At 47.0% G+C, this 23,095-nt stretch overlaps 1 protein-coding gene across 1 annotated transcript in view; it reads left to right on the top strand.

The window, feature by feature from the left end:
• LOC147610648 (uncharacterized) overlaps positions 1-22,764 on the top strand; it is a 50,860-nt gene extending 28,096 nt beyond the window's left edge. The window contains exons 3-4 of the mRNA XM_086786176.1: positions 21,481-21,672; positions 21,929-22,764. Coding sequence (XP_086642302.1) covers positions 21,481-21,672; positions 21,929-22,609 — 873 coding nt within the window. The 3' untranslated portion in view covers positions 22,610-22,764. The remainder of the gene's footprint in view (positions 1-21,480; positions 21,673-21,928) is intronic.
• The last annotated feature ends 331 nt before the right edge of the window (positions 22,765-23,095 follow it).

The raw sequence follows: 23,095 nt of genomic DNA, 5'->3' as shown, positions 1-23,095 counted from the left end.
TACTCAGCATTTTACTCATCTTTGATTACAAGTGACATGCTCAGCACCATCACGTGGGAGGAGCTTGTGTCCATGGTCCTGGACCAAGAGGAACGATTCACGAACCCTTCTCAGGGTGGAGGTTCGGAGGCCTTAACTGGCCAACGGTCGAAAGGCCGTAACTCGGGCAAAGGGAAGGCTTCATCGGAGAAGTCTTCTGAGAAGAAGTCCGACGCTGATAGCGAGAAACTGAAGGCAGAGAGGACCTGTAATGATTGTGGCGAGAAAGGCTACTATTGGAGGCAGTGTCCCAAGCGGAAGACCGAGAAGGGTGAAGATTCTTTAACAGCAATCATGAAGACTCCGGCTTTTGTGCACCTGGAGGTGATGGACACCGATGTTTCATTTTCTTCAGGCAAGGAGGAGATTGGAGGATTCTCCGCAATGGATACTCGAGAGTGGATTCTAGATAGTGGTGCTTCCAGGCACTTGACTCCTTCCCGTTCCGGTTTACAAGATCTCTGCAGGCTTTATGGTCATATTCTTACTGGGGATACGTCCACTATCCCAGTTCACAGTGAGGGCAGGATGGAGATAGTTCCCAATGGCAGAGGGAGGAAGCATTCCTCCCAGGTATTGTATGTTTCGGCACTTGGTTTTCATCTGTTGTCAGTGCATCAGGTTTGCAAGACTGGCGTACGGGTGGAGTTTGATGAGCATTTTGTTGCTCTTCGGGACAAACCAACAGGCCACGTGATTTGGGAAGGTGGAGTGGAGAATGGAGTTTACAAGCTTTCAGCACTCTCTCTCTCTCTCTCTCTCTCTCTCTCTCTCTCGCCTGTCTGCCCGCCCTTTTCCATTTCGCCTGTGTCCTCTGCTCTGCTCCGCCATTTCGCCTGTATGCCCCGCCCTTTTCCATTTCGCCTGTCTGCCCGCCTCTCTCATTTCGCCTCTGCTCTGCTCGCCATTTCGCCTGTGTGCCCCCCCTTTCCCATTTCGCCTGTCTGCCCCGCCTCTCTCATTTCGCCTGTCTGCCCGCCTCTCTCATTTCGCCTCTGCTCTGCTCGCCAGTTCGCCTCTGCTCTGCTCGCCATTTCGCCTGTGTGCCCCCCCTTTCCCATTTCGCCTGTCTGCCCCGCCTCTCTCATTTCGCCTGTCTGCCCCGCCTCTCTCATTTCGCCTCTGCCCGCCTCGCCAGTTCGCCTCTGCTCTGCTCGCCATTTCGCCTGTGTGCCCTCCCTTTCCCATTTCGCCTGTCTGCCCCGCCTCTCTCATTTCGCCTGTCTGCCCGCCTCTCTCATTCCGCCTCTGCTCGCCAGTTCGCCAGTGCGGCCGCCTCGCCAGTTCGCCAGTTCGCCTTGCCGCACAGTTCTGCTGGCAATGGCCAGTCTATCTATGCGTTAGGCTGGTCGCTCGGCCCCCTTTTCCCACCGACCCTTGCTCAGGCCCCCAAGGCAGCAGCATAACTCTCTCTCTCTCTCGCTTCTTCCATGGCTTCCCCCTTGCGCAACCCGATGAAGGCGACCTTTATGGTCACAAACAAGAGGATAACAAATGTGGAAAAGGAAATGAAGGAATGGAAGGCAGAGATGGAGGGATGGTGGAAGGAGAAAGCCAACTTTCTCCAAATGGTATTCAATGAGGGTAAGCGGTGGAAAGAGGAGAAGGAGGACCTCTTAGCGGAAGTCAAAGACCTTCACGGGGAAGTCAACACGCTCAAAGGCGTAATTTCAGCTCTTCAGAGGGAGCTTGCAGAGGCCAAGGCAAATGGTGGACTTGAAGACGGTGAAATTCAGCCATCAATGATAGAAGAGCTCAAGGTTATCAAAGAACAAGTACGGGCAATTAAGGAAGAAGAGAAGCAGCATGAAGCAAAGACTTCCTCATGGGTGGAAGTCATCACCAAGACGCAAAAGAAGATGGATGAAGCGGAGAAGTGGATAGAGGTCGCCAAGAAGGGTAAAGGTAAGGAGAGAACAACCCCTACACCTACAATCATTAACATGACTTTGGAAGAGGAACAACGAAGACGTACACGTGCTTTGCATGTGAGGATTACCGGCCTTAAAGACAAGGATAAAGTTGAAGAGGAGGTGAAAGAGCTTATGGTGTTGATGGGGATTGATAGTTCGGCACACACAAAAGCTTGGAGAGTGGGCAAAAAAAGCAGAGGCAACGGGGAAACATCAAAGGAAAGAGCTCTCATACTTCGCTTCCCCTCTATTGAGGCGAAGAAGGAGTTCTTGAAGAGACGACCCACTTTAAAGAATACAGGCATTTTTCTTGGTGATGATCTTACTCTTTCACAGCTTGCACATATGAAGGAAGTTATGCTAGAGATTAGAGCGGCAAGAGAAAAGGGAAAGATAGCATTTTATAGAGAAGGGCGGGTGGTCATCGTGGAGCGACGCTCTACATGACGGTGCGAGACCTATGGGACCAAATTAAAGCTGGCAGCCTGGAACTGCAATGGATCCCTCAGACTTGATGTAGGTGCCTTTGAGGACAGCTTTAGAGATAGAGATATAGTCTTCTACTCGGAGACTCACCAGGCTCCTGGTCAGATGATGCCACAGGTGACAGGATACAGATGGGAGACAGCTTGCAGAGTAGGGACGAGATCGGTACACAGTAGTAGAGGATCAGGAGGGGTGGCAGTTCTTTTCAGGGAGGAGCTGCAACCACTTCTACACATCGTTCGGAGAGATGATCAGGCCAGATATATGTGGGTGAGACTGAGGGCCGACACAGGCAGATTCCTGTATATTGCCATATGCTATTTTGCTCCTAGTACATCGACATATGCAGCACCTAGAGGGCAGTCTCCTTTCTCTGTGCTAGATGATGACATATGGGAGTTCTCTAGGGATGGAGACATCATCCTGTTAGGGGACTTTAATGCCCGGACGGGCAACCGCCAGACAGCCTTTTATGATACCTCGGAGGAGATGCTGAGAGAGCTGGACACTCTGGATATGGGATTAGACAGACGCTCACAGGATGTGGAGTGCACAGAGTATGGGAGATATTTGGTAGATATGGGGACTGCACATGGGTTGGCCATACTTAATGGCTTGCAGAGGTTTCCGTCAGCAGCTGGATTTACTTGCTTTCCACATAGACATGGTGCTAGCACAGTGGATTATGTTATGGCTATGCCCAGCTTTGTTTCATGCATTGAGGACTTCACAGTTGGATCTCGGCCCATTGGGGTAGTAGTGGATCATGCATTGTTGACATTGACTATCTCTTTTCACTTTACCACAGCTCAGAGGACACGAGGGGCAGATCACACTCGATATACTTTTACCTCAGAGACTGATGCTGTCTACACAGATGGGATTTATAAACGTCTGTACACAGAGGAGCCAGGGAGACCTTTGGAGGAGTTGACCCATATACTGACAGAGACTTTACATGATGCAGCGAGAGAGGCATATCCACATACTCAGCCTGGACAGAGATAGCGTTCTAGATGTATGCCCCAGAACAGCTGGTATGATGAGGAGTGCAGAGAGACCAGAGCCCGACTGCAGCGGGAGGTTGCTTTGGGAGTCACTACTCACCGACAGTCACGTATTGCCTTCCGACGTCTTGTGCGAAGGAAGAAGCAGGCCGGCCTTGCTCAGCTAGAGCAAGAATTATACCAGCTGTTCTTGAGCCAGGACTCCAGGGAGGCTTGGTGTCTGTTTCATGAGTCCTCCCCTGCTTTGGCCATCACTTCTACAGAGGTCTGGGGTAGTTATGCAGCATCTCTATATACAGTTCCTGGACAGACACCTTTTCCTGACCCGCCAGCACCATGCCCACAGACATGTACTTTCTTTACCGCAGAGATGGTAAGGAAGGCCATTGATAGGATGAAGACTGGGAGAGCATATGATCATGATGGATTGGTCGCTGAGCACTTTATTCATGCGAGAGACATGCTGGCAGAGCTTCTAGCAGTGATGTTCAATCGTGCTATGTGCGATTATGATTGGTCACACACTAGCACGATTGTATGCATCCATTCTTGAGCAGCAGTTGAGTAGATGGGCAGAGAGAGTTGGCATTCGAGCAGAGGGACAGGCAGGGTTCAGGAGAGGTTTCTCTACTCTTGACCACATCTTGACTCTCCGGGCCATTATTGAGGAGGGCAGGTCGCATGGGCGACGGATTTATTGTAGCTTTGTGGACTTCCGCAAAGCATTTGATACAGTGCCCAGAGCCAGATTGATGAGGTGATTACAGGAGATGGGGGTACCCACAGAGCTCATATGGGGGATTATGGCTTTATATAGATCAGTTGCAGGACAGGTACGCACCCCAGAGGGGGTCTCTACTTTGGTTCACTCCACTATAGGAGTGAAGCAAGGTTGCCCGTTATCTCCTTCACTGTTTGGTATGTATGTGGATGAGGCTTCTGACTACATTGAGAGATTGGGGGACAGAGGAGCCCAGCTAGCAGGTACATGGATCCCACTATTGTTATATGCTGATGATATTGTGTTGATCTCTGATTCCCCTGAGGGTATGCAGCGTCATCTGGATGCTTTACATGAGTTTGCACATGATAGTGGATTGTCTGTCAACCTTGGCAAAACCAAGGTTATGGTGTTTAACACCACGCCACAGTGGGTTAGGCGATCAGCTTCCACATTTACATATGGGCAAGAGATTGTGGAGTATACAGATGCATATACATATCTTGGGGTAGTATTCAGTGGGCCAGTGTTTTCAATGAGGAGAGCAGCAGAGACTAGATTGACTAGAGCACATGCAGCCCTGGGTGGTTTGGAGAGGATGTGTTCGCAGGTTCAGTTTCAGGAACCTCGAACGAAACTTTGGCTTTTTGACACTCTAGTGACATCAGCTATGCTTTATGGAGTGCAGATATGGGGACCTTCAGTGGGCCATCATAGCGCAAGCGGGTGGAGAGGTATGGAGAGGCCTTTGGTATCTATGATTGCTAGGATTATAAGAGCCAAGGCCGTGGTACCTCATGAGATTATTCGAGCAGAGCTGGCGGCTGCCCCTCTGGTGATTGAGGCTCTTACGAGATCAGTCTCCTACATACATGGCTTGTGGGATCTCCCCCGAGACAGATATGCACGCCTCGCCCTGGAGTCCTCCCGACAGTTACCTTTACAGGGAGACATGGCTTGTTGGTATGGACAGATGACATCTTGGTTCCAGGCACATGGTTTTAGCATGGACAGATTGCCTCCCTTCCAGTATTCTCTGGAGGCACCCTCTCTCACTCTCACACGGACAGAGATTACCAGACTCATCCGTCAGGATTTAGTTCAGCTGGACATTAGGAGGACATGGATACAGCCGACTGAGGAGCTGGGCACGAAGATGGCTTTCTACAGAGAGCATTTTCTTCAGCTCACAGCAGATGGTTTTGTGATCAGACCCAGTTACATGGATGTACACTTGTCTCATGCAGTACGATGTGCTATTGGTCAGATTCGCACATCCTCACACCAGCTTGAGATTGAGATTGGCCGATATAGAGGTATACCAGCTCAGGCCAGGATATGCCGAGTATGCCATGGGGAGCCAGAGACAGAGCTGCATTATATATGCCATTGTACTGCATACTATGAGATACGTGGTCGTTTCCACTGTTTATTCAGAGAGGGTTTTGGACCACTTTCCAGAGTCATGGGGTACCAGGACCAGAGGTGTTTGGGATTGTTCTTGCTTGAGCTGCGGAGACATAGAGATAGCCTGCTTAGGCACACAGAGAGCCAGACTCAGAGGCACATTACAGATTTCTTTAGTCCAGCCATCACTGTGCCAGATGGACCACAGCAGTAGCAGGACATGGATACCGCCCACACCAGGGGTACACTGATTGATCGTGCGATTGAGCTTGGGTGGTCCAGACGCCCACGACTACGGAGGGGGGCATCCCAGCATAGACGGAGGTTGCAACGGCAGATTCGGATTATTCTTGCGAGGCATGCGGGACACCCAGTCAGGGTGCCGACCACAGAGGATATTGAGGAGATCCGCCAGTGTCCGATGCGGTACATACTATGAGATGGAGGCACCTCCATAGTGTACCACTCCGTCCCACATGATATTGTATCCCTTCACTATATTCCACTCACCTCCATAGCGTACCCCCCCCTCTCGCTATATTCCAGTTCGAGTTTCATTTTCTAGGTACCAGTAGTATCATCTTTATTTTTCATTTTTCTGGGTTTTTTTATCCAGACATTGTATCAGATCCACCATGATGTAACTTCTGGTCTCATAGGTCATTATGGCCTTTTGAAGACGTTAATATAACATTTCATTTCATTTCATTTCCTAGGTCCTCAGGTTTGTGATGAGTGGCAGTCTGGTGATGGCCACTCAAGCGTGGATACGTTGCAGGTACAGGCTTTCCGGGACCAGATGGTGGATAGCTTACCAGTAGATGACAGCAATTGGCAGGAACTTTCCAGTACTGATGATGGTGGTTCTTGTGTTCGTGAGTCCAAGGAAATTGAACAGGTCACTTATGCTCTGATGTCTCGTCGTGTTCGGGACAAAGAACCTCCAGTAGATGAGGATGTTCTTTCCACGGGGACCTTTCGGAAAGCCAGGCAGGTGGCAGTTGATTACTTGCAGAAGGAGGTGCATACTCCAGGCTTTGTGGTTCCGGAGTCAGAGGGGGTGGTTGACAGGTTTCAGAAGGCCTTGCGTGGTTTTCAGGAGGTTTCCAGGACTTGTTTGTGCACCGTAACAGGTGTTGATCCTTGTGAGCAGTGTGATCCCTTTTTGACTCAGAAGCAGTATGGGTCATGGATCTGGTTGATGGACACCAGATTGGACGGGAGCTTCTTGATGAGGCAGTTGGGTGAGCTCATGGTTGCAGATGACTCTTTGGGAGGCAAGATTGCGTTTCCTGTGGTTTCTGCGGCATGCGAAGGATCATGGACTCTTGTACATAGGAGGGGGATTGTTGGATGGAGTCCAACTCCACAGTTGGAGTGACTCAGTTTGGGGAGGAGCTCCGGACACGAGGAGATCTACTTTAGGCCCAGGAGCAGTTTTCCGGAGCAGTAAGAGGCAGTCATCTTTTGCCTTGTCGCGGACAGAGGCAGAGTACCGGGCTATTTGTGATGCTGCTTGTGAGGTGGTGAGGATGCAGAAGTTGCATTGCAGGTTTGGGCTTCCACTGGAGGAACCCATGGTCATCCAGAGGCACTTTGTTCGTGAACAAATCGTTGTTGATGACATCTTGCTAGAGTTTTGTTCGACGGAGGACAGTACGGTGGACCTCTTCATGAAGTCGCTCTCTCAGGATTTGCTCAGGCGGCACCCCAGCTCCCTGTGGTTGGTTTCACAGCCAGGAGCGGAGAGGGGGTGTTAGAAGTCATCTCCTGTCTAGTTTTATACACCAGGGCCTTTGTTGTGGGTGTGCTCGCCCTTATGAGGTGTTTTATCATTATTCCCCACTCTCCGCATTTTTCCCCTATTTTTTCCATTTTTTTTTTGTGGCTTGGGAGGCTGCCCGGAGTTGGCAGGAGGATCCATTTGCTGGCCGACTACATCAGATGTGTGTACTGGAGCTGGCCGACTGTACTTTGATGCAGTCGTGGATCCTCAATGCTGGCCGACTGGTTGCATGGTGCTGGCCGATTGATGTTGCAGTCGTGGAGCCTTTTTCAGTAGGCCGATTGCTCATGTGGGGGCATATAAATAGGCCCCCAGCCCCCATACCATTAGTGTATCATACCGGGATCTTCTTGTGTATATCAGAGCAGAGTTACACGCCTACATCTCTCTCTCTCTTGTGCTGTATTTTTTTCTGCATGCGTTTTGCTCTAGTGTTCCTAGATCTGGTCGACTGTAAGGCCTTGGGAGAGTTGGGGTTATCACTAGACAAGTCTGTGTTAGTGTCATGTGACTTGTCTTTGCCCTTCTTTGAAGACTTGCCCTTGTCCTTGGCTTTGCCTTTGTCCTTGGACTGACAATCCTTTTACAGGTGGCTTTTCTTCCCAGTAACACCGACTCCGAACTTTCTTTTGCACCGTCGAGAGTGCTTGATCAAGTCCAATAGACGATGAAACTTTCAATTTCCCCTGTGAAACTAGGATGGATTCCTCTTCTAAGAGGAGAGTACATAGATCATCAAACTCGAGGAAACGTGTTGTGATCTGAACCCGCAAAGCTCGGAAAACCATGTCATAATCTGCAGGAAGCTTGATGAGGAGGAGAGCAGCTAACTGAGAAGAGGTCAGGGCGGTACCCATTGCCACTAATTGGTCATGAATTACCTTAACCTTCATCACAAATGACTGCATGGAAGTCCTTGCCCTAAACTCTAGGGAAAAGAGTTGACCCAATAGGTTGACAGACCGCATTGTAGAGTCCCGTGCATACAGATCTGTCAGCTTTCTCCAAACAGAAGTAGCACAATCCAATGTTTGCACGGCAGGGGAGACCTTTGGTGAGATGGCTCGTACAAGTGCAGAGTGAGCTTTTGAGTCTTGATTCTCCCAAGCTGAAAGTTCTGCGAGAAAGGCATCCTGCTCGAGGTGGCTCACATCCTCATAACCAGGTGGCTGCAACATATACACCTCTTCTTGTAAATCCCCATGCAAGAATGCATTCTTTACATCTATCTGATGTAAAGACCATTGCTTTGACGCAGCCACTGCTATCACAACTCTCACTGTTGCCATCTTGGCAACTGGGTTGAAAGTTTCCTCATAATCAATGCCATATGTCTGCGCATATCCTTTGGCTACCAATCTAGCCTTGTACTTGTTTATGCTTCCATCACTATTATGTTTTACTTTGTACACCCACTTGCATCCAATGGCTTTCTTGCCTTCAGGCAATTGCACTAAATCCCAAGTCTCATTTCCATATAGTGCATCCATCTCCTTATCCATAGCTTTCTCCCAACACACATTTCCAACAGTCTCATCAATGCATGTGGGCTCTGCAACCTGTAAAACTTTTGCCATGTATGCATAGTTGTGTGGCACATAACCATCATAGGTAAACCTCTGTACAAGATTCTTCACTCTCCCAGATCTTCGCAGCTTTGCATTCATGGCTTCTATAGCCTTCTTTACACTAGGTGTTTTCATAGCTGGTATCCCAAGATCCTCATCAAGGCTCATCTCTGAGCCACTAGACTCTCCATCAACATGAGAATGTCCTGCAGAAATGTTAGGCATACTAAGGGGCTCAACCACTGTCATGACCTTGTGATTTTCTCTGGACAAGATGCAGGTGTGCACGGGGACATGGTGGACAGTGTGAATGGCATCAGGTGGGAGTGAAGATGGAAGCCCATGTGTGGATAACCCCATGTGTGAAAGGGGGCAAAAAGATTTTAGCTTAAAAGGTTTAAAAACCTTTGTAATCATTTATAAAGCCTTTCATTAAAGAAACGTGGCCCTTATGCTATTTTTGGGGCCACGTGTGAGCTTTTTGGAAAAAGAGGGGCTGTAGGGCAGAAAAAGCAGCAGGCGTCTATCTTTTGTGGTGGGGTGTGCTTTTCCAGTCAGGTGTGGCTGCTGTGAGTTCTGGAAGAACAGGCCGTACAGCTTGCCCGTACTGATCTGTACGACAGCAGGTACAGGTACGACTGCTGCAGGTACAGCCGGCTGCAAGTACAGGCGGCGTTGATTCAGTCGATTGCTGCGCTGTGGTTGGCTGGTGCAGGTGAAGCCGTCAGGGAACTGTACAGCAGGTACAGGCGGCTGTACGACTGCTGACAGGCGGCTGGTTGTAGGTACAGATCTGTACCAGCTGGTACAGTCGGGTACAGCAGGCGTACAGTTTCTGTCCAGCAGGTACAAGTGGGCCAGTTCAGGTCAGTTTTGTACTGTTGCAGGCGGCGCATCACTAGGGTTCAGGCGGCGCATAAAAAGCTAGGCCATGTGTGTGCTTTTTGGAGAACGCCGTGTTTTTACAGAAGGCAGAGACTGGATTTCCATGAACATAGACATCATGATGATGGCGTTCAACTGATGGAACTTTCAGCTTCTCTAAGCTTTGATACAGGACTGTTTTGGGACAGTTTATGGGCTGTTTTTGTTTGGCTGCAAATTCAGCTATGTGCTTGGGTTTTTGACTGCAAGTACAGGTCTTGTGGTTATGTTTCTTGGCATGGGAGTGATGCAAGCTCGCATGGCTGCGTGCTCATGGAGCAGATTGTTTTCTTCCTGCTAGAAAGGAACAGTGGGACCTACAGTTATGGGCATCTCTATGTTGCCAGATGTTTCATGAGGGAACAGGCACCTAGATGTGTGGAAACAGGACAGAAGTTTCAAAGGGAAACAGGCCTAAGGGTTTCATGTGGAAACAGGTCGTAGGTTTTCTCGAAGAGACATGTTTTTGGGTTTCTCCAGGAGATAGGTCACATGCGGGCAGAAGATACAGGAGTGGACACATGTTTGGTACAGCCTTGCTACTGATAGGACAGGGGACAGGGAATCCATGACAGAGATGGATAGTACTGTGTCAACTGTATGGTATGCTGTGCTATGACACTCTTTTGAGAGACAGTTTGGGAGTCTGTGTCATGATGCAGGAGCACTGGATGTGTCAGGGTGTGATGCTGTTCATAGTGTGAGAGGCTATGGATGGTTGTGGCAGCCTTGATCATGGGAGAAAGCTTCTGTATGCAGACTCAAAGTGAGAGTCTTTCGATATGAACAATGGCTAGACTTGTTTGTGGATGCCGTGTGGACAAGAAGCCAGATGCAGGTTCTTTGCAGGCTTCAGGAGTTCTACTAGGACGGCTGAGTTTCCAGCCTTATATTGTAATCAAAGCTCTTTTAATCAATTAAAGAAATACCGCAAGGGGCGCCACTGCGATTTGGGGCCAATCGGTGTCCGTGTACTATTTGCAGGAGCACTCTAGCTCCCCCTGTTTGTTTTCCTTTTCTAGGTCCTCAATGGTGTTGAAGTGTTTTATGTGCGAGTGTTTGTTTCACCGCCCTTTGCTTTCTGAAGGCCGGTTTACATGGTTCCGTTTGCCGGGACACATCGTCGACTTTCTCAAGGAGGCGAGTCCGTGGTTGCTTTGGTCGGGACAATCGCCAACTTTCCTAAGGGGGCGAGCTCGTGGTTGTCTCATGAGAGTCACATCAAAAGCTTCAACATGAGGAAAGTGAAAAGGAAATGTAGGACACAGTACAAGATTTTGTGTCTTTGCCTATATGAGGTGAAGAGCAAAAGCTGAGGATGAAGCTCAGGAGAAAAGACACCAAGGACAAGAAGTAGTCGGCCAGGAACAAGAAGCAGTTGAAGTGTTATGGTGCAGGAGATGCGTTGAAGGCTATGGCTTTCGACAGTTTGTCACCGGTGGTATCTTCATAGAGGCTTCATGGGTTCGGAAGACAGTTTCCTTCTATGTTTAGCAGTGGTGATCTACTATGCTTCATCGAGGACTTGTGCTTATCACTTGGGTGGAGTGCAAGCAGGTTTTGGGTGCCTGAGGATGTATCAGATGAGGCTCAGATGGAAGTGGAGGAACTTGACCAGGTTCTTATTCCTGAGCATATACTGGCACATTAGGTACAGGGTAAAGTTTCCGTCGCTATCCTGTGAAGTTCAAGAGCTGTTCACTGTTGGTTACGAAGTGGATGGAGGAGGTTCACTGATGGATGCGAAGTGGATGGAGGAGGGTGACTTAGCAGATTCACCTCAGGATTTGCAGCTTTATCTTGATGCCTATGAGTTGGAGTCGACTCTTGTTATGGCTCATTCAGGCTCAGCAGAGCATAGGTCCGGAGCATTGCCTGATGCTCAAGAGGGGGGTAGCACCTCCGCTCCCTTGTTGTTACAGACAGGCTCATTTGTTATCTAGGAGTCGCTTGGTGATATCTTTGTATTCACCCGAAGGTACTGAGGCTGACAGTACATCTGCTTATGGGACTTCTATGATCTTGTGTTCTAGACACATGAGACGGTGGTTGAGTATGGTTCACAGTCGCGCGCACCTGGAACTCTAACTGCAACTATGGATAACTCTATGGAGGGCATAAGTCTTGCGAGCAGTCCTAGAGTTGGTTTGGTTCATGGAAATATGGATCGAACTCTATTTGTGCATGTATGCATACACTTTGAGGTAGAGGTATTTTTTGTATTTTGGTGCCATTGGATCCTGGTATCATTGAGAATACATTGGGAAAATACTCTGCATTGTGTAATGTGCTGCATGTATGTTGGTATGATACATCAAGTGCTTTATTATGTTCATGGATGCACCATTGGGTGTGACTCCTGCGGGATGGCCATGAAACATATGTGGGAAAGTACTTAGTAGATGTAGTGTTTGGATGCATTGAGTGCTTGCATATGCTCATGTTTTACCTTCAGTCGTGGGTCTTGCGGGATGCCCATGGGCGTAAGGCTTGCGAGCAGCCCTTAGACTGTTACTTTGGAGTAGGTAGAGCAATTTGAGGAGCATATTGTTTGCGAATGCATGTGTGTGTCATGCATATGTGTGCCATATGTAGAATGATACATGGTTTTGTTTTTGGCTAACACAGTTAACGTGTTTCCATTTGGTTTTAGACTTTTGCTGTAGGTTCTGAAGGAACAAGCAAGAGGACAGTGTGGCTTATTGTGCAGGATGATTGTTCTATCATCCAGATGCATTGGAGGGCCATTGTTTTTGCCATATGGGGTATCTTTGCTCATGAGATGCTTTACTGTGCCATTGAGTGCAATCGAGGACGCTTGCCATTTTTCAAGAGGGGGGTATGTCATGACCCTGTGATTTTCTCTGGACAAGATGCAGGTGTGCACGGGGACATGGTGGACAGTGTGAATGGCATCAGGTGGGAGTGAAGATGGAAGCCCATGTGTGGATAACCCCATGTGTGAAAGGGGGCAAAAAGATTTTAGCTTAAAAGGTTTAAAAACCTTTGTAATCATTTATAAAGCCTTTCATTAAAGAAACGTGGCCCTTATGCTATTTTTGGGGCCACGTGTGAACTTTTTGGAAAAAGAGGGGTTGTAGGGCAGAAAAAGCAGCAGGCGCCTATCTTTTGTGGTGGGGTGTGCTTTTCCAGTCAGGTGTGGCTGCTGTGAGTTTTGGAAGAACAGGCTGTACAGCTTGCCCGTACTGATCTGTACGACAGCAGGTACAGGTACGACTGCTGCAGGTACAGCTGACTGCAAGTACAGGCGGCGTTGATTCAATCGATTGCTGCGCTGTGGTTGGCTGGTGCAGGTGAAGCCGTCAGGGAACTGTACAGCAGGTACAGGCAGCTGTACGACTGCTGACAGGCGGCTGGTTGTAGGTACAGATCTGTACCAGCTGGTACAGTCGGGTACAGCAGGCGTACAGTTTCTGTCCAGCAGGTACAAGTGGGCCAGTTCAGGTCAGTTTTGTACTGTTGCAGGCGGCGCATCACTAGGGTTCAGGCGGCGCATAAAAAGCTAGGCCATGTGTGTGCTTTTTGGAGAACGCCGTGTTTTTACAAAAGGCAGAGACTGGATTTCCATGAACATAGACATCATGATGATGGCGTTCAACTGATGGAACTTTCAGCTTCTCTAAGCTTTGATACAGGACTGTTTTGGGACAGTTTATGGGCTGTTTTTGTTTGGCTGCAAATTCAGCTATGTGCTTGGGTTTTTGATTGCAAGTACAGGTCTTGTGGTTATGTTTCTTGGCATGGGAGTGATGCAAGCTCGCATGGCTGCGTGCTCATGGAGCAGATTGTTTTCTTCCTGCTAGAAAGGAACAGTGGGACCTACAGTTATGGGCATCTCTATGTTGCCAGATGTTTCATGAGGGAACAGGCACCTAGATGTGTGGAAACAGGACAGAAGTTTCAAAGGGAAACAGGCCTAAGGGTTTCATGTGGAAACAAGTCGTAGGTTTTCTCGAAGAGACATGTTTTTGGGTTTCTCCAGGAGATAGGTCACATGCAGGCAGAAGGTACAAGAGTGGACACATGTTTGGTACAGCCTTGCTACTGATAGGACAGGGGACAGGGAATCCATGACAGAGATGGATAGTACCCTTGGATGGTAGAGAGGGTTTGTACAGGTGTGTCAACTGTATGGTATGCTGTGCTGTGACACTCTTTTGAGAGACAGTTTGGGAGTCTGTGTTGTGATGCAGGAGCACTGGATGTGTCAGGGTGTGATGCTGTTCATAGTGTGAGAGGCTATGGATGGTTGTGGCAGCCTTGATCATGGGAGAAAGCTTCTGTATGCAGACTCAAAGTGAGAGTCTTTGTGGATGCCGTGTGGACAAGAAGCGAGATGCAGGTTCTTTGCAGGCTTCAGGAGTTCTACTGGGACGGCTGAGTTCCCAGCCTTATATTGTAATCAAAGCTCTTTTAATCAATTAAAGAAATACTGCAAGGGGCGCCACTGCGATTTGGGGCCAATCGGTGTCCGTGTACTATTTGCAGGACGACTCTAGCTTCCCCTGTTTGTTTTCCTTTTCTAGGTCCTCAATGGTGTTGAAGTGTTTTATGTGCGAGTGTTTGTTTCACCGCCCTTTGCTTTCTGAAGGCCGGTTTACAACCACTTTCTCTTTGCCTTTATGTGATGTACTAATCACATTTGTAGGATCGGTATTATAACGCAGCTTGCCACTCCATGGTCTATCAACTGAACCACTAGATGAGGACTCTCCTGGTCCACTCGAAGACTGTGATTGCTGACTTGCATTCTGTGCAACCACATTTCCACTCACATCAGTCCCAACAGCTTCTTTTTCAGTAGCATACCAGCTGATCATCTCATCAAAAACAACATCCCTGCTTACCCTCAACTCACGTGTAGCAGGGTTACAACACCTGTATCCCTTTTGCTCAAGGGAATACCCGATAAACACACATTTTTCAGCTTTTGGATCCAGCTTAGTTCTCAACTCATTTGGCACATGCACATATGCAATGCATCCAAAGACTTTCAGATGAGACAAATCAGGTTTTTTGCCAGTAAACCTCTCCTTTGGAGTACATCATGTATGGCTGCAGTTGGAGTCTTGTTCATGATGTAAACTGTTGTAGAAACAGCTTTAGTCCAATAGCTATGCGGCATATTCTTCTCTCCCATCAATGCTCGTGCAATCTCAGCAATGTGCTTGTTTTTCCGCTCAGCAACTCCATTTTGTTGCGGAGTGTATCTGCATGTAAACTGTCTCCGAATACCATTCTTCTTAAAAAATTCAGAGAACTCATTGGAGAAGTACTCTCCCCCTCCATCTGACCTTGGGTACTTTACATATTTTCCTGTTTGCTTTTCAACCATAACTTTGAAATTTTGAAAATGAGTGAACATCTCATCCTTCTCCTTCATGAAGTATATCCACACTTTCCTTGTGTGGTCATCAATAAATGTCACATAATACTTGCAGCCTCTCATAGACATGGTCTTCGTAGGACCCCATACATCTTAATGCACAACATCTAGTGCATTTCTGTCACGTGGAAATACATGCTTTGTTTGCTTTCCAAATTGGTATGCTTCAAATATTTTCTACATACCTTCAACTTTAAACTTTGGCAGTCCTGTCACAATTCCTTTAGTCTGCATACACTTCATTCTCTGCACATTCACATGTCCATTTCTTTTATGCCAAATGTCTGTGTCTGCAATAATTTCTGAACTATTTGCAAACATTGCAGCACTCACTTCAGGCATGTTTACATTCAATGTAAACATTCTGCCCACTCTATTGCCTTTTGCAACCAACTTGCACTTGTCTTTAAAGTCTTCAACATAACAACCATCAGGATTAAACCGAACCTGTAAATCTTGCTCAATCATCTAGCCAACTGAAACCAGATTCTTTGTTATGTTCGGAACATGAAGTATATCTGTAAGGTACTTCACTTTGCCATCTTGTGTAGACAATGGCACATCTCCAACATGGCAATTGGATGAGCAGTGTCATCCCTTGTTTCCACAAAACTTGGTCTTTCAAGGTTTTTCATTTCCTTGAACCACTCCCCATGACTTGTCATGTGGTTCGAAGCACTTGAATCAACGTACCATACATCATCTTTATGTGCTGCTTCAACATTTTCACACATGGCATTAACGACATGTTGCATAACAAACAACCTTTCATTATCCTCATTGTTTTTGCTCGAGGATGCATAGTTGTTTTGATGCAATTTTCCATTTTGCATGTCAGCGTGCTGCTTATAACAATCTGCCTGCACATGTCCAGGCTTACCACAATAAAAGCATCCACGTGTATCATTATATTGCTTTTGCCAATTTCCACGATCTCTTTGACTCCCCCTACCTCTGAATTGGCCTCTTTCACCTGCGTGTTGTTGTTGTTGTGAATTCTGGGACTGTTGTTGTTGCTGCTGGTGGCCATAATTCTGATTACTTGTTCGGCCACCTCCTTGGCCGCGTCCACGGCCTCCTCTACCTTGTCCTCTTCTTGAACTTGTGTAGAAGGCTTGTTGCTCTGAACTGTTTTTGTTTTGTGAAGACTGTTGGTCTTTACCCAAGCTCTTCTCTTCTATAATCAACATAGACACCAAATCTGTGAAATTGGAAACGTTTTCTCGAGTCTGAATAGACGTCTTGAACGCCTTGTATTATGGCCCGAGACCACGTAGACAGACTTTCACCTTATCATCATCATCTATTGAAATGCCAATAGATGCAAGGGATTTCACAATACCCTTGATCTTCAATGCATAGTCATTCACAGACATACTCTTTTTCTCCACAGTATGAAGTTCATTCTTCAACTGTATCTTTCGTGCCTTGGTATTCGTTTCATAGAGTTTTACCAAGGTGTCCCACGTCTCCTTGGGGGACTTGGCATCTTGTATGTGTCCCACGTCTCCTTGGGGGACTTGGCATCCTATATGTGCCCAATCATGGTGTCCTGTATATTGATAGAGAGCCAATACATAACTTTTCTGGCTCCTTGGTTCCAATCCTTAAAGTCTTTCACATCTGCAGCAGTCGGATTGATCTCCGGTATCTTCGGTGTCTCTTCATGCTCACCTTCTATGTAGTCTCAGTAATCCTTTCCCATCAGGAAATTTGTCAACTTGAATCTCCAAGCATGGAAGTTGTTCTTATCAAGTTTCTCAGCAACAATCTGGTTTATATCATCATTTGATATCTTGCCAGACACACAAATTTACCAGAAACAGCACTCTGGTTTGTCTTGCACAAACTGTTGTATTTTCTGCAGCGGTACTGTACTACACTCAAATGTCACAACCAGTGACCTCAATGTGTATACATACATCCAATGACAACTGTTGACCTCCTTGTAGCACACACAATGTCTGCACAACCAATCTGTTTTCTTGCAGTTCCTAAAACAGAGTTCTTTTGCATAGAATCGATGACTTACCCGCAGTGCTCGAAATCGCTTGCTTTCCAAAAAACGGAGGTCCTAACGCGTCCGAAACGCGTTTTTGTCTTGAAAAATTCTGTCCGATAGGACGATATAGTTGCCCTATAGCTTTACTCCCGCGAAGAAAGCTCCTCAATTAGAGATTGTTGGCCGGTGCCTCCCATAGAACTTCCGACAAGGGTGTAGTTGCCAACACAAATAGGGAAGAGTAGTTGAAGCTCTTACCCTCGTGCCGTTTCCTGTGCTTCTCTTGCTTGCAGCTCAGCCCTTAGCATGAACCAGGCTCTGATACCATGAAAAGATGCAGGGGAGAAGAGAGCTTGAGCTCTTGCAAGCACACACACTCACAAAACTCTAAAAGAGAACACACAAGGTGAGGCTGAAAATCTTCTTCTTCTTTACACAACACTCAACACACCATATACAAAGATAAGAGTACACACAATGAAAAGGTACTCAACCAAATACATACTAGGGTTCTCTATAGTGTGAACCCAACTAAATGAGCTAGCGCTATAACTATGCCAGTCTCTAGAATGGCTGTCACACAGCCTGTCATCCCACTGGCCGCATATCACGCGTGATCTCACCAACCATGCCAGTGGTGTAAGTGTGGGGCCTATCCCTCAGGCGGGTCATCAGCCTGTTGACCGACCTGCCCCGCCATCACTGCCATTTGGCAACGTGTCACATGCGGAAGCTTTGGTAATCTTCTTTCAGCCCTAAGCATTGCATAGGAAGTCTTTATGCAAGAACACTCAACATAGACAAAGAATAGAGAGAGAGAGGTGTTGTAATTTCAGTATATTTCTATAGTACAAAAGGTACATATATTCTGGCTGCCTTCAGCAACCCCAAAAAGTCCTATATATTGACCTATCTCCATATGGGAGAGAGATCATGTCACCAATTGGCCGACCATTTGGTCCATTCCTAGTTTTTGCGTCTCGTTCACTTGAGGCCAGGCCGGTGTCTCATGTGAAGAGGCCAGTATTTTGCTAACATGGACGGGAGCCAGACTGGTGCCACCCGTGTGTTAGCAGGATGGTGTCGTATGGACGGGAGCCAGACCAGTGCCACTTGTGTATGACCTGGACTGTGTTCGATCCATGGGATTGTCACGCCATGGAAGAGCCAGTATTCGTGCCGTGTTTTGCCTATGGGACTGTCACACCATAGGGAAACTCGTGCCTGGAACTGTGTCTTACCTATGGGACTGTCACTCCATAGGAAGACCAGGTTTTTATGTTTTTATGTCGTGCCAGTTTTGTGCCGACAGATATTTTGTACATGTTCCATGAACGGGAGATATGTCCATGTTACTATTTGCACATGCACACATGATTTGCATGCTTGAAACTGTTTTCGCATGACATGTATTTGTGTGTTTGCCTGCCTGACGTGTTACTTACTGAGCGGGGACGCCTGCCAGTGAGTCGTGAAGTCTGCTCTGTATTCTGACGAGTTTTAGTGCATGTGAACAGGTGGTAAGTATGCTACACATGTTGTTTTAATATTTTATTCTAACCCCTTTATTTTATAAGGTTAGGTGTTCACACTTATTTAAAAGTGGGCACCCCCTTTGGGAACCCACTTTGGGGCCAAGGTGGGGAGCCCCACTTTTAAGTGAGTGTGGGGGTGGGCATGGTCACCTACCCCCACTAATTCCCCTCATGCATGCGTGGGTATCACTAAGGTTAACTCCACATGAAATTTTATTAAAAGAAATCTCTCTCTCAAGCGTGGGCATCCATCGCTTCCTTCAGGCGTTTATTTCACCAACCTGCGCCTCCTCTCTTACAAGCGATTGTGGCCCCTGCACACAGGCTACTCTACTTTCCTTGCAGCAGGCGGCCAAAACAGGCTGCCCATGTTTTTTTGAGGCGGCTGATGTACTGCTGCGCCTAACCTATACAGGCGACTGCTTCTACCTCTTCCTCACAGGCGCATGTTTTTACCACTACTGCTGGCGACTGCACCTGTGGATGATGGCTGCGTTTCTGAATAAACAGGCGGATATCTCATCAAGCTACGCTGCCTACCACAGCAGGCAGCTGTACGATCATCACCAGTAACTGTACCTCAACAGTTCAGGCGGCTGCAGCACCTACTATTGGTGGCTGCGCATGTTCTCTCCTACACCCTGCTCTTCCGCCTCACAGGCTGCTGCCCCTCTCATGCAAGCAGCAGCAGGCAGCTGTACACAGAGTGTGTGTGCTCTCCCGCAAATGATGCGCTACAGGCCGGTGGCTGCAAGCTGCTTTCTCTTCTCCATATAGCCTGGCAACCATACAAGCTGTGTGTCTCTCTTACACAGGAAGCTCCTTCTCAACCTCCTCGTCAGGCTATTGTGGCTACAACTTGTCATCCCACTCAAGTAGCTACACATACGAGTGCCTCGGGAATTGGACTACAATCTGCAATCTACAAGTAAGTGATTTTCAGATTTGAGTAAAGTATTTTATGTTTAAATCTGATAAGGGATTCATCCCTCTACGGCCACACCCGTTCGGTGCCGGGTTGTCCAAGCTGTATTGGCGAACCTCGGTCCAAAGGTGCTGAGATCGGGAGAGCCAGGCGTTAGTACGAGAGCGCCTGTTTGTGCGTGGTCTCGGAACACCAGTGAGGCGCTCTCCGCGGAGTCTAGTGAAAGCACAGGACCGTAGAGATTGGACCACACTAGTGGTCGTTCTGCTTCGAGCTTCTTCATCGAAATTCGAACCTACTTGTTTGGTACTGTTTTCATATGTACATGGACATTATCTGGTTCTCAGAACCCATGGAGCATTGTATTCATTAAAATACTCCCAATAAATATATCATATATTGAGGGGGGGGGTCGGCCCGTTCCGGCCCCAGTGCTGGTGTCCATCTTTCCATTTCTGTTCATTTAAAGTTCAAGTTGTTTTAAGTTGTCCATTTCAAATTTGTGGTTTTAAAGTTGTGCTATTAAGCGTGTGGGTGTCCAACGGAGTCTTTCCCACTTGACGGGATCGGTTTCAGATCAATAACAATGAGCACAAGCTCTGCCTTTTATAGGCTCTTGGAGTACTAAATCAAGCCAGCCACACATACCTATGGCGAGGTATGTAACAATGGTCTTGAGAGAGCTCAAGAGCTCGAGTGGTAGGGGTAGCGGCTGTGTAAGGGCATCAAGCCTTGGCTTAGAGGCTTCTAAACCTAGCTCTAAGGATTGTGTGGGGAGATGCAAGCTTGAGCCACAGTAGAGGTCTGGAGCAAAGCAAAGCACAAAAGCAGGAGTTGAGCTCCTTTGCGAAGTGGTGGACATCAAATTGGTGTGCAAGATTGGCGAAGGAGAGGAAGGGTGGCCGTAACATTGACTCGACCTCTGCAAGCCTGCTTACTGTAAAATTTCTTTCATATCATTCCAAATGTATGCAAGAGTATGAGCAATATTTATAACTGATAATGCCCTACTTCTTTCCGACTTCAAAAGTTTCTCCTTGTTTCCATTTTTTGTTTTTCAAGCCGGGGTCTAACAAGGCTTCAGGGTGCCACCTACAGACTTGAACAGAAATGCTTTTGTTGCTATTACCTTCATCAATCTTGTTTACCGAGAGCAGTTTCACTACCCACCTTAAGGCATTGCCCAGCAGGGGATCCAGTTTCGCTTCTGGGCACGGCAGCTACTCCTTGTTTTTATTCTCTGGTTGCCTCGCCCTATTTCTCAAAGCAGCTGCCATTTCAGTTACCTTCGGTTGGCCCAAAGAAATACCCCTGATCAGGCTGCTGAAATTGCACCTTCTGCTGCTCTGTTCAGCCAGCATTGCCCCAACACGCATGGACAAATCTTGTAGGAGCTGGCTTTGCTTAAAGATTGCAGATGCAGTAGGTGGTATTTCTATTGTGATGTAACAAGAAACATTTGCAACTGCAGCCAGACAGTCTTTTTGTTTAAAGGGGTTTATTTCTGAAGGAGAATAGAAGCCATTGCAGTACTTAATCATGCTTGTCACTCTTGGTCACTGGTGCTTAAGAATCTTTGTCAGGACACTTGCTTGAAGGAGAATGTAAGCCATTACACACTGCAGTACTTAATCATGCTTTTCACTCCTAGTTTGTCAGGACACTTGCTTTCAGCTGTAGTTAGCATGGTGCATTGCAAGAGCTGGACTTCTAGAATCTAGATGGTAGATTTAAAGCATTGACATTTTTCTATTTTGCAGGCAGATGTACTGAAAGGAGGCTTACAAGCTAATCAGCATGCTTTTAAGGGAGGGATGCGCATGGTGGAGCTTAGGTCCAAAGACAAAAATAACCAACTTGGCCGCTTTGAGCACTGGGTCTACAGCCTAGCCCTCACAGTTACAAAGTATTTTGACACACAGTACTTTGTTCAAAGGCGATCTACACTTCAGGTTTTGGTTCATGCGCCTGGTCTTACAAGGCTTACTCATGCTAATTAAAAGATGTAGACAAGTTTAGAGTATTTGATACATATGCCTTCTTTCTCTGATCTGCCATCTAGGATCACTTACCTATCCTATCCATAAGTTGGCTTTAAAAAACAGGTCATAATGAGAAAATAGCTCGTTCCAAGTTATTTAGAGAAAGCGCAATCCTGACATGCAAAGGTGTCTTTAAAACAGTGGAATGTTTTATTGCCTTCTACAGGTGGTATTTTATGGAATAAAGCAAAATGTGGACTGTGCTGGTTATGCTTTTGCAGCCACCTTCAATCGCATCACCAAACTTTCTGCTGATTATGTACCATCAAAGCTGCTAGATGCAGGTAAATCCAATAAAGGGTGCAAGCTTAAGGTAGGTTCGTCCCAGAGTGTCTACAGCAGAGTATCAAGAATGAGCTACAGAAATGGTCTTGTAGAGGGATTGTTTGAAACTGTGAAAACCTCAAAGCTGCAGCAGAAGTCCAGTACAAACCTCGGAGGAAAAAAGAACAATGAAAAGGGAAACAGCAAGGGTGGTACTAGTGGAAGAAATATTGCAGATGCAAGGTGCTCAGATTATGGCAGTTCTGATGATGAATGCCTGTTTCCTGATGATTTTGATGGTTCAGATGGTGTTGATGAATGTGTGTCTAAGGATGCTGACTGCAGGAGTCCACAAGACTGGGAGAGAGACAGGTCTGCAGCAGTTAGTGCTCTCATAGTTCATTCAAAGAAAGTTGGTGATGATTTTCTCAAGGATAAGAAAATCAAGGTTACAACAAGAAAACAGGAGAGCCCTACAATCTGGGATGGAGAAGCTTTTTTGAAAGGCAAGCGAGATTCGAAGACAATTGACTTAGGGCAGAGAGGAATCACAGCAAAGCCTAGAAAAACAGCAGGTGTTTGAGTTGTTTCATTTGGTAACTCTGGCCCTGTATGCCATTCAAGTGTGCCTGCCTCTAATCTGGCTTGTATTAGCTATAACTTCTGGCTCATTCTGACTCAATGCTTTACACTGTAGGCCTTCTCTATATATCACTCATTTTGTCTTTGTTTTTTTTTCTGGATTTTGCAATTCGTGTTTACTAATTTGATTTTCCATGTCCCGATCATCATTGAAGAAACAGTTTGTACATGATAATCTACTATTGTTGAAAATGAATGTAAAGGTTGCCAACAGGATTCCCTATGTAAAGAAGGTTGATGATTGAGGAGTATGCTTCTAGGCCAACCAATTTTTTTTTTTTTTCAAAAGTTGCCTATTGGAGTCCTTGCACAGGAAGCCTTAAAGTTGTAGGTGGCCTCCAAACTCAAAATTGTGGAGCTCCACACCTCGTTTTTTTATTCTACTTAGTGAATGTAACCTAGGCCAGACCTTATCATGTCATCATCC

This window comes from Cibotium barometz, chromosome 49 (assembly GCF_041138505.1).
Source record: "Cibotium barometz isolate CiBa-2024 chromosome 49, ASM4113850v1, whole genome shotgun sequence".
Lineage (NCBI taxonomy): Eukaryota > Viridiplantae > Streptophyta > Polypodiopsida > Cyatheales > Cibotiaceae > Cibotium > Cibotium barometz.
Note: the sequence above shows the minus strand (reverse complement) of the source record. Positions and strands in the feature narration are given on the sequence as shown.